Here is a 17121-nt window from a genome sequence, read left to right on the forward strand (position 1 = left end):
TTTTTCTCAAATGGAAAAAAAAATCTGTAAGGTATTCAGGGGTTTATGTGGCAGCACCACTATGCTTTGCCGTCCCTTCAGACTAGCCCTTCAAACCAATAATTCTTTCAAGTGTTTGTCTTGTTCTTACAGACAGTTATCTACGAGCTACCTCTGCAGCTACAGCTCAGCAAACTCCCTATGGCCCTCAACATCCACAGCCTATTACTGCTATAATCCATTTGACCTATGTATTGCAGTTCTTCTGATTTCACTCATGTGGAAGAAAAAACAAAACAAAACAAAAAAAAACCAAAACAAACAAACAAAAACACAACACTTTGACTGTTTAGCCTTAAATATTTTATAAATATTCCATATTTTTGAAATGCAACATATTGCTAATATATTTTTGCATTATTTTAGTTCTCATTACCAACCATGAAGTTATACAAAGTGAAAAGCAGCAATTGCCTTTAGATGACCTAACAGATGGCAGTGATACACTTTCCCTAATACATGGTAATAATATACTTGCTATGGGATCTGGTTGTTTCCACCAAGGATTAAGAAAAGAACTGAGGAACAGTTCTTCCCTACGAAAAAAGACAGCTGTATGGGGGTGGGGATGTAGAGGTGCTTTTTGTTTGTTTTCAGAAATAACATAGAAAATAATGCCAAGAAAGACAAGATTTTTATGAACGAGTAGAGGTCATGAAAATACAACTAAGGGACTGATATATGTGCCTTACCTCCTCCCTCTGGGTTCAACAGCTCCACTTTAAACGTTTTTTCTAATTCAGGAATAGTATTATCAGTGATGTTAACAGTAATGTACTTGTATCTTTCTCCTGGCTGAAATTCCAGTGTACCCACAACAGCCTGCAATATAAGAGCTCTTCATATTTTTGTTCAAGTCTAATGTTTTCATCCATGTAAAAAAAAGAAACAGAACCTTCATTTTGTCTTTTTCAAAACATCTACTTTTCCTCACTTAAGCTTTAAAAAAAAATCTGAAAAATCTGTTTTACAAAAGAAAAAAAAAAAGAAGAAGACATCTAAGTTGACATACTGGTGAGCATCTGCATTCATGTACATTTTTCTTATTTTTCTGCACAAATGATCAGTTGGACAAGCAAGTGCAGATACACGCAGGTTATTTTGCTAGGCATATACAAATCCCAGTATGTACAAGCATAATGTTAACCTGTACATGCACTTGAATAATATGGTCTGTAACAACAGCAAAACTCACAAATTGCTACACTGAAAACTCTGTTAAGAAAAAAAAAAAAAGTTCAAAACCAGAGGCTTTTCCTAGACAATGCAACTTACTGCAGAGAAAAGAATGGAGAAGTCACATGATGTATATTTTTAAGTGAATATTACATATCCATTTGCCACATCACCTTGTAAAGTAGTCTTTCTGTGAAAGAATCATAGCTGGGCTAGAGCAGTCAAACTGAAAGCTATCTCCACGATAAATAACTCTAATTAATTCCAAAACAATTATACCACCTTGGCAGTTGCCATACCTGATAATCTTTGGGACTGAAAGCTGTGACTGGCACTGTTCTGTATTCCACCAGAACTGTTCCAAGAAGGCCTTGTGCACGAACTACCAGTAATCTGACGTGTCCAGCTTCTTCTTTAATAGTAATATGGGGCACAGAAGAGGCTGGAAGAATCATTTTATCACCTGGCTGAGGAGGTGGCCCCACAGAGAACTGGAGCAGACCTGGAAGACAAGAATTACTACTTACATGGCTTTTCATAACAAATTTTAAAGATGATAAACAATTTAAATAAAGTGATTGATAACATATCTTGTGATGGTTCTGAAATTAAAAACCACATATACCAGTATACCCTTAAGCCTCAATCACACTATTTCCAGAGATGTGCTGTGTGCCTTACCCTCTCTTACTGATATTCTTGTCAGTCTTGATAAAAGGCACAGCACAATAATAAAACCTTCTCTTCCCAAAAGAGCCTCACAGGCCACGGTTTTGCGTATTTACTGGTACAAGACATATGGAGAAATGACTCTCATTGTCAGGAATTCTCATTTGATGAAAAACCTGGACAGGATCAACTACATGCAGAGCCTTTATTTGCCCTCACAAGAGAATCCTTGCTTGTTTGGTCAGGGAAGATTTGAGGCCTTTTTGTAAAATTATAAAAGAAAACTAATTCAGTATTCATTCATGTATATAAACAATGAATTAATTCAAGTTAGATAAAGTGGAATATATGAGATTGCTTCCTCAACTATTACAACCAAGCAAAGTTTTCATCTGACTGGAAAGAACTACACAATAATCTGAAACAAAGCTGTATAATTCCCATCATTGTTACCGTATGGGTGGTCACTGGCTTTGATGCTGATATCAGTAGTTTCCTTTTCTGGATCTATACTTGCTCCACTGGTAGGAGTTGAACCTAGTTTCCCATCTCCAGACACTGCAGAGACTAATGTCACACGGAAATATTCATTTAACTCCGGAATGTCATCATCAATAACATGCAAATTTAACACCTAGAGAAGGACCAAATCATGGAGAAATCAAACCATGCAACATTCTTTGATTAGTCAGTCAGCTGTATCTGCTGTATAGTTCTGAAAGCAAAGGACACTATTTTTGCTCTCCACATAAATTCAACTAATTTCTAAGATAACATTTTATGTCTAGAATATGCTTTCCAAAAACAATGCTTCCAAGCTACTGGAAATGGAAGGCATATTTTCTGAATTGTTTCAAACTACATAAATAAGTGATAATAAATACTTGTTTGGTTGGTTTTGTATATCTTCACAAAAGCAGAGTTTAATTTCCATGTACTGAACATGAAATATCTGATAAATTTTAAAATCTTTTTGAAATTATGCTTATGAAGAGACATTACAGTGATTAATCCAATTTAGAGAGCAAATAAATTGAGCTTATTATACCACCTGACACTTTGACCTGCAGATCATACGATTTACTAACATAACCTTGCTCTAAACACGCTAACACATTCACTTCAGAAAATTCCATCTTTCTTTATGTTTCGATATGGTCGGACAAACATATAGAAAACATTTAAGTAGCTGATCATATTTAGAGGCATGGTAATGAGTAGATTACAAATGTCAGTTGAAAGTCCCTTAGGATATCCCACCTGAAGAGCAGCTTGCTACCAGCCCGTTTCTTAGAGCCATGCACATTAGCTCCTCTGTATGTATGCAGTAAATTGGACCAGTAAGCTGTGTAGCAAGAGCCTACATCAGCCATTTTCTGCCACTAGATAGAGTAATGTGGGCCTCGTCTATGTTGCCATGCTAGAAAAGCTTTGGAAATTTCTGCTATATATGATTGTATGAAATGCAGTAATATCATTTCACAGAGAAATAAAGCTGAATGAACAAACTATTATAACATGAATGAACTATTTTCAGATACCACACGCTTTTGCCAGTCATCACATTATCCAGATTCACAGTTCTAGTGAAGTCACTGGGATCCCTGCAAATGACTTCAGCGAATTTGAGTCCACATTGACTTCTGCAGCCTGATATAAGTGAAACTGAGGATGGTATTTTCTACTCACAATTCATCCTTATTATACAAACAATAATAGAAAGTGTATGTTGTTTCTACAGTACTGTGGTCCCGCACCACTTCTTCAAATAAATTTAACAATTCTGTGCTGTACATCAGGATTGAATTCATTGAAACAGATTATTTTTATTTCTATTTCTAGCACACGCTGTTTATTACCACAGAATTTTAATCATAGGACAGCCCACGTTGGATGGGACATCAAAAGATGAAGTTCAATGTTTCATGGAAAAAAAAAAAATAGATGAAATAATCCAGCACCATGTTCAACTGCATCTTAAGCACCCCTGGTGATGGGAATTCTACCATAGAACCATACATTGGTTTGGGCTGGAAGGGACCTTAAAGCCCACCCAGCGCCACCCCCTGCCATGGGCAGGGACACCTCCCCCCAGCCCAGGCTGCCCTCAGCCCCATCCAGCCTGGCCTTGGGCTCTGCCAGGGATGGGGCAGCCGCAGCTCCTCTGGGCAGCCTGGGCCTGGGCCTCACCGCCCTCTGAGGGAAGAATTTCCTCCTTCGCCCCCTCCCTCGCCCTGCTGCCCACGCTGCTGTTGGTGCAGCCCAGGGTACGGGTGGCTTTCTGGGCTGCAAGCACACATTGCCGGCTCATGTCGAGCTTCTCATCAACCACCACGCCCAGGTCCTTCCCCCCCCAAGGGGTGCTCTCAGTGCTTTCTCTGCCCAGCCTGTGTTTGTGCTTGGGATTGCCCTGGCCCAGATGCTGAGGTCGGGACAACCCGACCCTGTCCCTAAGGAAGTCGTTCCAGTAGTTGTAAAAAATTTCAAGACAAAACCTCTCCCACTCTATCTTTGTACTCTTTGCCCTCTGTCTTCTCCTGTGGTTTCTTGAGAAGAGAGAGCCTCTGTCAACTCTGGAGCTGCCCTTTAGGTACTGTAATAATGGGATCAAAGTCCCCTTCTAAAGGGTGAAAAGATCTAACCCCTTGAGTCTTTCCTTAGAGGACAGGTTCTCCAGCTCTTTGATCATCTTTCTGGCCCTCTTTTGGACCTCCAGTCTGCCCACATAATTTTTTAATTGTGGGCCTCTGTAGCTTTGAATTCCTACTCTTCAGTGTATCCTGGTATCCTGGTATTTCTTTTTTCTTTTTCTTTTTTTTTTAAACTAATTCAGATAAGGAATTTCGTAAGACTTTTAGAAAGCTTTCTCAGAAGCAGCTAAAGCTTCCCTTATGTATCATTTCTCTTTCTCTCCCCCAACTCAGAGATGCAATTCTGATTACCAATTTCAGGTGTCTCTAAGGCCAGAATATTGAATAATTTCCTTATGTTCCAGTTGCTCGCACACTTTATGCAGAGGAATAGATTAAAGCAGACAGTAATCATTTCAGGGAGACTCAAAAACAGCTATTGTTACAAGAACACCTTTAATCTCCTGTTTCTGATTTTGAATTTAAAAGGAGACAGAACCTGGATAGCCTTGAGTGCAAGAACAGCAATGAATCTTACTATTGCCTATTTAATTGTTGTGGACATAAATTTGAGTTACAACACTCAGATCAAACCTGATCATTTTCCAATTTCGAAAGTACATGGACTATCTACACTTTTTAAAGTATATGTACACATACACATAAATACAGTTAATATTTTTTATGTATATGTACATATATCTAATATGTACATGCACACATGGTGACTTTTGAACTGACATATACACAGAGCTACAAATAACACTTTCTTGTTGTCAGGGATGGAAAAAAAGAAAGAAAGAAAATATATATATAACAAAAAAATAACAACATAAAATAACAAAATAAAAAATAATAAGAAGAAAAGCCATGTGAAGTAAACACTCTCTAGTATGCAAACCAGCCAAGCACCCTCAGAAGGTATTTTCCAGGAGGTTTGTAAAGGACAGGATGAATTGTTAATAGGAAGGTAGGGTTTACCTCTGATCTCTGCCAAGGAACGAATGTGATAGTGCCACTGCTATTAGAAAAATCGGTAACAGAGTAATTAATGCCAGTGGAATCAACCTGTGAGATAATGTACTTTATATACACATAGTCTAGGGCTCCCCTTGTACGCTCCACAACACAGGATATAGTGGAACCTTCATCAGCAGTCTGGAAGAAAGCGAAAATTTGGAACGTTTATTACTGTCAAAGTAAATCAAGGCAATTTCATTAAATAACACGAAAATATTTAATGCCAGACAAATGTTCAAGTAAAAAATTGCTGTCATGTTACTTTCAGCTCTTTTGGAGTGTTAGGAAGCTGAAACTGACCTTGATGCCAATCAGAACAATCCTAGTGGAATCTGCAAAAGTCTGATGCCTCCCTGAGGACTATTAAGGTAACAAATAACAATACACTGCAGTTCGTCCTGGACACAACCCCTTTCCTAAAACTATGCGTCAGAGACAGAATCAATATGCTTGAAATGTACCTGTCGAAAGCAAATGAAACTATTGCTTTATAATAACGTCAATATTGTAATTTTCCTTAGCAATAATTTAAAGAAAGATTTGGATCAGCACTTTCTCTAACCAGACACACTATGGATAGAAATAAACTATACCATCATCATTCAGAAAAACAGATTTTTCTCTTCTACTGTCCTCCTTACAATTCTGTATCTTCACAGATAACATGACTTCTGCAGCGACAACTTCACGTCTCTGGAATGAAGCTTTAATTGGTACTGACCTTCTATTTTAGAAAATAACGTTCATAAAATTAACATAGAAAATAATTTTATCTGAAAGTTATTGGAAAGGTTAAAGCTATCTTATGCATTAGATAAATTTCAGGGCTGCTTTGTAAGAAAGCATAGATACTGTGTGTGACTTCAGCTGCCTAGTAGACAGATATGCACAGTTAAACTACTGGTAAAAAAATGCTGTGTTCCTGCATCACCACTAAGAGCTCTAATACTTCCCTGGTGAAATGGACATATGATAGGTGCAAAACAATTACCGTGCCATATAATTATTTTTTTTCTTCATGGTTGGCTGATGATCTGTGGCATCACAGCGTATCAGAGGTACTTGAACCTGAAGGAATCTATTATCATAGCATATGGTAGGCACACAATAAGCAAACTGAACCAAACTGAAAACTAGTATCACTCAGGCAAGACAGTTATTTTAAAAACATCATAAGCACTTTGATTAAAAAAGAATGTAATTAAAGCTCATAAGAGTTCCCAAATGAAAACTATATTAAATTTTTTTTTCCACAAAATAATCCAATACCAGTAGAGATAGCTATCATGTTATTCCCCCTTATAATTGATTAAAGAAGTAAAGAATGATTTATGTTTATTTCAAGCCTCCTCAAAAAGTAGCAAGTTTACACTCTGCATATAGAATGGATACCACTGAAAAAAGATTTCATCTGTTAAAACTAAAACAACAAAAAAAACCACTACTAAATCAACCAACTGACATCAAACATATGCAAATTATAACTTAGTTTATGACAGCAAATGAAGGTGGAAAAATCCATAACACTTTGTCATTGCATGATCTCTAGTAAAATTATCTCAAACACATCATGTGACACAGAAAACTAAAATAAAAATCTTTGCAATAATCCATTCTCAAAAAAAAACCAGAGAATTAAATCTTACATTTTAACTGGTAACTCAAATGTAACAGAAGTGAAGGTAAAATATTTTTCTAGAAAAAAAAAATTAAGCCTTAGTCTTCAGTTTATATAGTAAACTAAATTTTCTTAACCATTTTTTTCTTTAGTTTTTTAAAATTATATAGTAAATCCCAGTGGAACTGAGGTTGTATTAACAGAACATATGCATCTCCAAATCCTAGGAAAAGTTTGCTTAACCACAAAAGCAAACACTGCAAAATCTAGGGTTTGTTCAGGTCACTTGGTCCTGCCATTTAGCTTTCTGTGCCTGAAATATCACCTACAATTTCCATTATGACCACCTTACCTCAGGGATACATGCTCCAGTGAAGCCAAATAAACCATTAGCATTATCACTTTTCTGTATTCTTAATCTTGCTGTGGTGTTTTCTTGTGAAATTCGAGCTCCACCACGCACAGAAATGAGCTTTAGTATGAATAATTCTTCTCCTTCTTCCTCTTTGTCATCCTTTGCAGACACGATGAATGATTTATTGGTCTCTCCTTGCCAATACTCCAAATACCCAGAGACAGGGTGGACATCACTTTTTGCAGGAGTTGCATGAAGTTCATAGATCTCTGCTCGTGTCAACTTACGCTCATAAAGCCTTACATCCTGCATTAACCCTGTGTACCTACTGCTGCCGTTGATTCCTGCTCCAATTCTTACTATTCCTGGACCTGAGAAGGAAATTATAATTTTTTCTCATGTTATTGTATTTGTATGAAACAGTCAGCAACTGACTACCTGTTTTTCTTAAAAACCAATGGTAAACTGTTCATTGTCCCTGGATGAGGAATCATATTGATCTTGAGATCCAAAATCAGGAGGTTCCTTGAGCCTCATCTCAATGTTACAGGTAAGTCCTCACAGGCCAAACAATTCCATCCTATGCTGTCCAAGTTTTTCATCCTATTAGTTCTAGCAGCACATTATCATCATCCCTCATTTTTATAAGTCTTAGAGACTTGAGGCTCCCTCTTTCCTCCACAGATTTTCAGAGCAGAACTGCAACCCCTTTTAGCCCTTGTTTTGCTGAACAAATCCTACTTTGTTTCCCTCTGCTAGGGCAGCTGATCCATTCTGATGATACTCATGATTACTGCATTAACCCTTCTGGACATCCATTTCATCCACCACACTGTAATTCCATGCAAATTCCAAACTCTTTTTACAACAGCATTTATATTTCTCTGTCTCCAAACTATAGGATCACAGCTGCCTCATATTCATTCCTACTCTATCCTATTCTGTGCCATGCTATGCTCTTGTGCTAAAACACACACATCAGCTGTTTTCAGTTGCCTTTCAGAAAACGAAAGAAAACAAACAAACAAAAAAAGCTGTGCTCTTCAGTGTATTGTCATACATATGACACTGAGTGGCAGTTGTAGAGATGAGCAACCACAGGAACTGATAAAAGTCCCAGGGCACAAAGTGGAGGATGCTGAGAAAAACTGGGCTGCTATGCACACCACTGTGTATTACCCAACATTCAACGGAGAGAGATGACATACTTGCCTTACTATTGCATTATCCCCAGACACACGCCATCCCCACTAATAAAGAAAATTTACAGCACAGACATATCCTTCTAGCAATAAAAGCATAATTGCATTTCACATATATTTGTTCTAGAAACCGAGGGAGGGAAAAAAAAAAAACCTCTCAGCCTCTCAGCTTAGCTACAGTACTGCAAGTGTGATGGAAATTACTAATTGCAGAAGTACTATTCTTTTTACAAATGGAAAATTTGATTTCTTAAACTTCAACCTGGAATTTTAAAAGCAGAAATAAAATAGTACACCATACAATTAATAGTCCTCTACTCTCACTCAACATCGCAGCAGTTTGAATTTTTTAGAACATTCACACAATTTCCATAGGCTTTCTGAAAATCCTCAAAGAATTCTTATCCATTCCTTTCAATTAACTTAACAGATATAATCATTTCAGTGTATTTCTTCCACCTTTGAAGTGGCTAGACTATGCATTTCAGAGCTTTATATATGGAGAAAAATAGCAAAGGCTCACCATCAAGAATTGCTTCTCCTTTTAGACTCTTCATTCCTCCCAGAACTAGAATTCCATCAACGTAAAATTCAATTATACTTTCATCCAGAGTAATCAGAACGTGAAGCCAAGTATTCTCATCCAGGTATTTCATGACTGATGTTTTAGCCATGTATGTCATATTGGACCCTAATGCTGTATAATGAAGCACTACAGAAACATGAGAATCATTTGTCTGAATTTTCACACCATAATATAAAGTCCCATTATCGTTATCCTTTTCAACTATATAGCCATCTGTACTGACATTAGGAATTAACCAAGCTGAAAATGTAAAATTGGTTACTGCATTATTTCCATTGTATGGGTATTCAGGACCGATAATGCCAAATGCATCCTCTTTTCCACTGAAATACAGAGCGTCTGTTCCACTGTGATGGCGCCTCATGTGGGGCTGTGATTGTACTGAGCTTGGGAATGATCCAAGCAACAAGAAATCTACCATTGATGGCAGTCCAGCTTGGAAGGTACTAGACAGTATTTCCCAACCTAGTCGGACAACACCAAAGGTGCCTTGCTGTCTCCAGATGGTGAAGTCCGTAATATAGGAAAGGTCATCTTCAGAAAGAGTATCTTCCACTATCTCTCTGTCCTGGCTCTCTGGATCTATAACAAACACTCCAAAAGGGTCATCATTGAAAGGGATCATGACAGTTACAGTAGGACTGGTTTCAGATAACTGACCACCAGGACCAGGAGACCCACCTGCGTAATAGAAGTTAGAGTAAAAGTTAATGATTAAACAACACACTCAGAAAAAAGTTTCAAAGTACTTTTTTTTTTTTTTAATAAAACAAGTTTCTAAAAAAACCTCAAACCCTCCTTTAAGATCCTCTGGACTTATAGCAAATGATCTAACTTGAAAATTACATAGGTTAATTGTATTATTCTTAAAACACTGTGCTGATGTAATTTCAGTAGAAAACAAACCCACATGCTATTTTTCAGCTGTAAAACACACAGATGTCTTTCAGGTGAAACATGACAAGGTCCATCTTTTCTTAATTAGCCAATAAGGTAGGTTACCTTTGATTCGTTTGATAAGCATGGGGGCCAAATTCAATTCTTGTATTGCTCAAAGACTTACAGGAATAGAGAATGGCAAAATCTTGCCTGTTGCCTCTGATACAGAAGTACATACACCTTGCAGAAACAGTAACCAGTTGTGTGTTAAAACTGCTGCCCAGTCCTGGTGTTAGTCATCTATCTTTGCACAGTAAGAATTCATGATATGAAGATCATGTTGTGAATGGAGAATCTCCGTGTTCAAAGTGTACAGTGATCTACCTGTTATAAGCAGGAAATCTTTTGTACATCCGTATGGACTTCACTTACAGGAAAGGCCAACACACATTTTCACTTGTATCAGAGCACAGAAGACCATGAATAGTACTAAAGTGGAATTAATCCAGATTAGGAAATGTGTCCAGTAGCAATTTAAAGTTGTAATTTAAGTCATGTGAAGTGGTAACTACAAGTATTTTACCTCCTCTAGGGAAACAAACAAACAAAAAAGCAACCTCTATTATGGTAGACACACATAACCTTTAATACCTTTGTTATTTCTTTGTTAGTATCTTTGTTTTATATTTTGTGCATGGAGATCTATGTATCTGAAATTCAGAACTCTTGGTTTTTGAAATGAAACTTCTGAACTTTAAGAAGTTTAATTTCAAAAACCAAGAGGCATCCCTTTTAAAGTTCAGATCACCAAAATGTGTTTAACAGTAATTCGGGAACTGAGTAACTCTCTATATATGGAAATCAAGATTAAATGAAAAATAAGACCTAAAACCTTACCAGAAAAGCATAGGATATCAAGACATGATTCAAAGCAATGCTCTTTCTAGTGTTGGTTTCTTTTTGATTGATTAAACATAACTCTTTTCTACCAGATATGAAGGAAATGGTGATATGGAAGACAATACCTGAAGCATTCACCAACTTTAGAATGTAAAATTCATTGAATTCAGGAATTCTATCTGAAATGGCACGTAGTGTTATTGACTTCGACCTTTCACCATCCATGAAGCACACAGTCCCATAAGTTTCATAGAATTCTTCTCCTGGCTTCAGTGCAGAGTTATTATCAAACAACTGCCAGGTCAAAGAAACATTGCCGAAGTGTCCTCTGTGTCTCAAAATCCTGTTCAGTGATACAGAAAGAATGAGAGTCCTGGCAGGCATGCATCAGCGTTGAGTAGAAAAGGAAAATGTGGAGACTCCTTTTACTGTAATCTTCCTTACAGTAAGAAGTAATATACTATGTAATATAAAGTAAAATACTAATATACTACAACTGTTCCATGAAGCCTTCCTTTTAAAGGCAACCACTTTTGCAGTACAATTCTACTCCCGGAATACGTACTTTAGAAAACAGAAGTAGCATACGCAGGTCCATGCAGAATACTACTGTGAAGCTACACATCACTGTGTCTTGTAATTCCAATTTATAATAATAAATATGAATGCATAATAGTTCAGAAAGTTAACATTAAAAATTAATATACTTGGACACTCTTAGACAGGAAAGAGAATCATCTACATTTAACCACAAACGTTTCTCCTTTCAGTCATCAAGTCTACTTAAACTTTTTCTTACACTTGTATTAAATTAGAATTACATTCTACGGCTTTCAGAAATCTACTGTTATTTGCGATTAAGAACGTAGTAAATGAAAAGATTTTTTTTTTTTTGGTAACTATCTGCTAACACAATTACACTAATTTCAAAAAGGCACTACAAATAAAAAGTGACCCATACAGTGCCTTTATTAAGAGTGCGCTTACATACAGGAAGTTTGCTTCTGTCGGTTTGCACGGTGACATAAAATGCCTTATAAATAGATTATATCAGGTTGAAGAATTAGTTCAGCTAAACTAGTCCAGCCACAGCAACACATTTATGTTGTTTCTGCTTCCAAAGGTTTTTCTTCTGTGGCGTTAACCAGGGTGCTCTATCCCAGCTGTGTAGCGCTGCTGCACTAACTCCAATTACCTCATTAAAACCTCTGTGTTTTCGGTGGTTTGGTTACATGCTACTTTGACCACTTTTTTATATGCTACACAACTGTCAAAGTAGTGACAGTATGGAAGAGACAGATCCCTAGTAAATATATTTTATCAATGATGACTGAGCAGGTTCCTCAGATGTTGGAGATCTTGGTATCCTATAATTCCATAAAGCACCTGTATATAAGCATGTTTACATCAAAACAATATTCTTAACACCACCAAATCCACAAAAATTATCCTGCAGATTAGACTATAAAGGACAAAAAAACAACAAAGCCCAAAACAGTGAACAGCACAACAACAAACACACAATGAACTTAATATCCTCTTTTCTTGAGACTATTCATATTTCAGATGTATTGACACAAGCATAAAGAACCAATTCACAGCCATAAGCATCTGCTTCAAGGCTTTAAAACAAACAGACAAAAAAAAAAGGATGATTTTTTAAATGCAAGAAGAACCTCTTCCCTAACTATTTGCACTATCGCATTTATTGTGACCTAACTTCTCTTTACAGCCTGTCTCAAGATTTCTTAACGAAAAATCATTTTTTCATCCAATTAAAACCCCATAGTAAATTTATGAAATGAATGTAACAAGGCGAGATGCCAAGTGCATTCAATTTTTAACCCTGCTAATTCTTCAATATATCATGGTGGCACAAAGGAAAATACTTTCAAAGGTCAGACTAATGAAGAGTGTCACATCCGGACTTTAAGTATAGATTTCAATCTGTAATTAACAGATAAAAGAAAAAAAAAATACAAAAACAGAAAGAAAGAATACAGTAGTTTGCAGTTGAAAATTTCAAAGATGGGTACAAAAAGCCACCTAGTGCCACACAGTTTTATTTAGCTATTTGTTGAGTGGTTTTTTTTCTTTTTCTGTCAGCCTAGGTTATATTGTGCTCAATCATTCAGATTTTTCTGTATCTACAGGTTCCTGAGATTATAACAGAACATCAATGCTGAAGTCTTATTTAGTTACATTTCAACATGAGCTTCTGTGCACTTTTTAATATTTACTGTGTACTCCATAGTATTACAGGTGATGTCTTCAACACATTACAAATCATTTAATCCAAAATTTTGTAAAACTGTTTTTCTATAGTGCACTTCTATCAATGCACACTTGTGCATTTGATTTAATCAAAGTGCTATTTATAAAGTACCACATACACCAGTTCCAAAAGAGTGCAAAGATATTCTTTAAACGTTACTTACCAAAAAATGTTACTTTTGCCTTCTTCAACTGGCTTCTCTAAAGGTTCCAAAGAGAAAATTCCATTAGGATCATCATTTGCTTCAATAATAACTGTTGCCATTCCAGCCTTAAAGATAACTGTATCTCCTAAAAAAGAGGACAATTATTATTACTAAAATTGGAATCAGAAATGTAGGTAACTCTAAATCCAATTATGTTTTCTACTCACTACAATTGCTTTTATACAAAGAAAAGGACAATTATAAAAGTCAGTGAAAAACAGAATTTGAGGTATTCAGCAGCAGGCAAATCAGAGTAAAAGTATTTAAGTAGTGTACCATCCAGAGAGCAAGACGTAAGATTTTCAGGAAAAATGACATGAACTGAGAAGATGTGATTCTTACTACACAGTATCCTTGCATGTAGTTGTTATGTGAGGTAACATTTTCTGTTTGATCATCTGGACAAGTCAAAAGAATAAGATATTCAGAGGTACAGAATAAAAGAGTAAGGTATTCAGAGAGCCCCGACCTTCTTTAGACCTAGAAGAAAAGTATTGCATTTAAACTAAATACAAGCTATGAGCAATGTCTAAGAGTTTATTCACTCCCATATCAAAGAATATCTAAAAGGAAGAAACATAAGATTCTTATTATGTAGATGGGAAGCTAGCAGGATTTCAGTGTGCATATTAGTACAGGTAAATATTAAGGGATGTTAATTCTAACTCCATTGCATTGTCCATAGATGAACATAATGTGTCCACACCCACCCCATTTTTTGTCTTCTTTGAAAGTGTCCGACTAAATTTTGTTCCACGTTAAACAATGTGCTTATTCCTCTAACTTCATATACCTCTATTTGTATTTTCTCTCAGGAACAACAGTCCCCAAAAAAATTTCAGAACAGTCAAGGCCACTGTATGTAACCAATCATAGAAAGAAAACCAACTTTTGCTTTCAGGAATATGTATAGAAATATTCTTTATTCTTAGTGATTCTAGAATGGCTGTAAAACTATATGATGCTCATTTTAGAGGAAAAAGGAGGCTATGGATACCCATTCCCCATGTGCTAGGAGAAAAGCCATGATATGTTCCCAATGGGGTAGTATTGGGAGCTACCAGTAGATCCTGAAGAAAGTTATTAAAGTAGAAAGAGACAACAAAAGAGAAAACTTATGAAGGAAGAAGAATGGTTTTGTCTAATCCTTTCCCTAGTCTGATATTTTATAAGAGACCTGGGTACTACAGTGAATACCAGCCGACCTTGGGAAATAGCTTAGCTGCCTTATACTCAAATTACTGCTTTCCCTGTCAACCTCTGGCTGCCTGCTACCAATGTTCAGGGAAGGATTCAACTCAAGATCAATGCTGCCTTGTGAGAACCTCACAGGCCAGCCGCAGGGTGTCCACTGTAGCATGACCTCAATCACTTCAGTCTTATCGACTGCTAAAGACTAAGACCATCAGAGACTGTAATGAGAACTAAGATGCTTAGCGTGCTTACAGATGAAGAAATCTAATTTTAGGTTTCCTAATCTTGAATTGAATACCTGGTAGGTATTTTACTTTGAGAACGTGTCACACAATCTGAAGGTATAGTCTGATGGTTAATTGCCATCATCTTTCTTTGCTTTATTAAATTACAGCCCCTCAGGTTTCAATGGCTGATTCAATACAGCTTTGCTTTGCATTGCAAAGATTTGCAGCAGATTCAGAGCCTGTTATTACCTCTCAACTAGAGAACAGTAAAAAATGAAGGGCAGTAAATTAAAATTTGATAACACAATTGCAAATGACTCTCCCACAACACCATGAGTTTTGTTGGAGCTAGGTGTGGGGAGGGTCTTTATTAAATACTTAGGGCTCTGGAAAAATTATGAATTTCTTATACTTCACTTTTATTTTCTCATGTATATTACATAACAGTGATAATTTATTCTAAAAGATATGTATTTCAAAAACGTGAGGAATGGGCTGAATAATTTTGGTCATTCCTTTTTAAGTGTAAACTTTGAAAAATAAATAAATAAACAAAAATACGTTATTTCTAAGGTAATAAATCCTTTCTTTAGAGGTGGTCCCCTGGGTAAATTGTGACATATATTTTTCTGCAAATTAAGCCTTTTAAAACTATAGTCTCAGAGTGAAAAAAATGTATGCATACTTTTCGCTACTAATAAAATAGAGCAATTACATACCCTTCCTCCAAAATATGGCAGTTCTGTTTGTTTTTACAAAAATCATGTAGTTTTGTAATACACTCTGGAGCATGAAAAAAATAACTAAAAGAATACCTCTTTTCCTAAGACTGTTGGGTACTAAATTTTGTTTTTTTTTTTTTTGCTTTGTGTTTTTGTATTGAAGTCCATCTAATTTGGAGCATTTATATTTGAAAAGGGACTTTCACTCCAGTTGTTTTTGCAGGCAAAGTATCAACTCTATCATTTGATTTTTGTTTCCAATAAAATAATTAAGGATGAAAATTCAAACACAGTATGCATTTATTGTATAAAAATCTTGAAGCAAACATTATTCGTATAATTCTTGGCATTTAAATATTGCTTTATGATAAGACCAAGATACTAAGAAATTGCCAGCAAAAAAAAAAAAAAAAAAAAGGAAGACTTACCTGTAGAATTGAAAAGGATAATATAAAATGTTTCATCAGTTTCAGGGGTATCATCATCGTTGATATACACAGATAAATTCTGCTCCCTTTCTCCAACATCAAACAAAATGACACTGTTCTTTCCACTGGGAACAAAGTCTCCCTCTTCAGCTGTTGCATCTCCATTAACAGTAATATACTGGACAACAACAGCGACATCAGCAGATCCATTCCTTAGGACTGTAAAGTTTGCAACACTTCCTTCTTGAACACTCACTGTCACAGGTTCTGAAAATACAAAAGCAACAAATCTGTCTGAGTTCAAGCCTGAGTTGCTTGCATTTGCTCTGTTTTCTTAATTCTCTCTAGTAGGATCTTCCTCTTCAATGAAACAATAAGATGTATGTGATAAAGGTAGGAAATAATTCAGGTACGAGAGAATATTTTGTACCTTGCCTCCTAACTGATCTCAACATCAACAAAGAGAAAAATGACACACACAAAAAAATGGGAAGGTTCTGAAGGAAACAAATATAAATTAAATACAAAAAAAAAAAAAAGTTTGGGGAGCTTTTCCACTTGCTCTTTTGGGATTACGATTTCGCAATGATCTGGTTTGTGAAAAAAATCCGTTTTAGGTAGTGTATGTATTCCACATTTATAAACAATAATATCTAACCTGCAAAATAAATGGGATCATCATTCTTTGTTATTTGTAAAATTGCAGTGGTTACATTGCCCAGCCTGGCTCCACCGGTAGCATTGAATAAACTGATGGTGAATACTTCCTCCTCTTCAGGCACCTGAAAGTATTAAGACATTAATTTCTAGCATACAAAACACTGAAGAATTTAAAATGAAAAGTTAGGGGGATTAATAAGCCAGAGATTTCTGAGTGTTGTTTTTATTTGTCAGTCCTTATGTGTCTCAAGAGGGATGATAATTCATACAGTTATACAGAAATTATCATCCATCTACAGTTTTTGTAAGTAAGTCCCTTCCTCTTTATCTTGCACA

General features: G+C 36.1%; 1 protein-coding gene across 1 annotated transcript in view; it reads right to left on the reverse strand.

Moving 5' to 3' along the window:
- LOC310892006 (adhesion G-protein coupled receptor V1-like) overlaps positions 1-17121 on the reverse strand; it is a gene marked incomplete at its 5' end in the record, with an annotated part of 72902 nt that overhangs the window by 31118 nt on the left and 24663 nt on the right. Inside the window, 10 exons of the mRNA XM_083854197.1 lie at positions 732-861; positions 1515-1717; positions 2338-2518; positions 5496-5672; positions 7505-7878; positions 9233-9976; positions 11200-11417; positions 13513-13639; positions 16126-16392; positions 16784-16907. Coding sequence (XP_083710323.1) covers positions 732-861; positions 1515-1717; positions 2338-2518; positions 5496-5672; positions 7505-7878; positions 9233-9976; positions 11200-11417; positions 13513-13639; positions 16126-16392; positions 16784-16907 — 2545 coding nt within the window. The remainder of the gene's footprint in view (positions 1-731; positions 862-1514; positions 1718-2337; positions 2519-5495; positions 5673-7504; positions 7879-9232; positions 9977-11199; positions 11418-13512; positions 13640-16125; positions 16393-16783; positions 16908-17121) is intronic.

Source organism: Anser anser (assembly GCF_964211835.1).
Source record: "Anser anser genome assembly, contig: HAP1_SCAFFOLD_87, whole genome shotgun sequence".
Lineage (NCBI taxonomy): Eukaryota > Metazoa > Chordata > Aves > Anseriformes > Anatidae > Anser > Anser anser.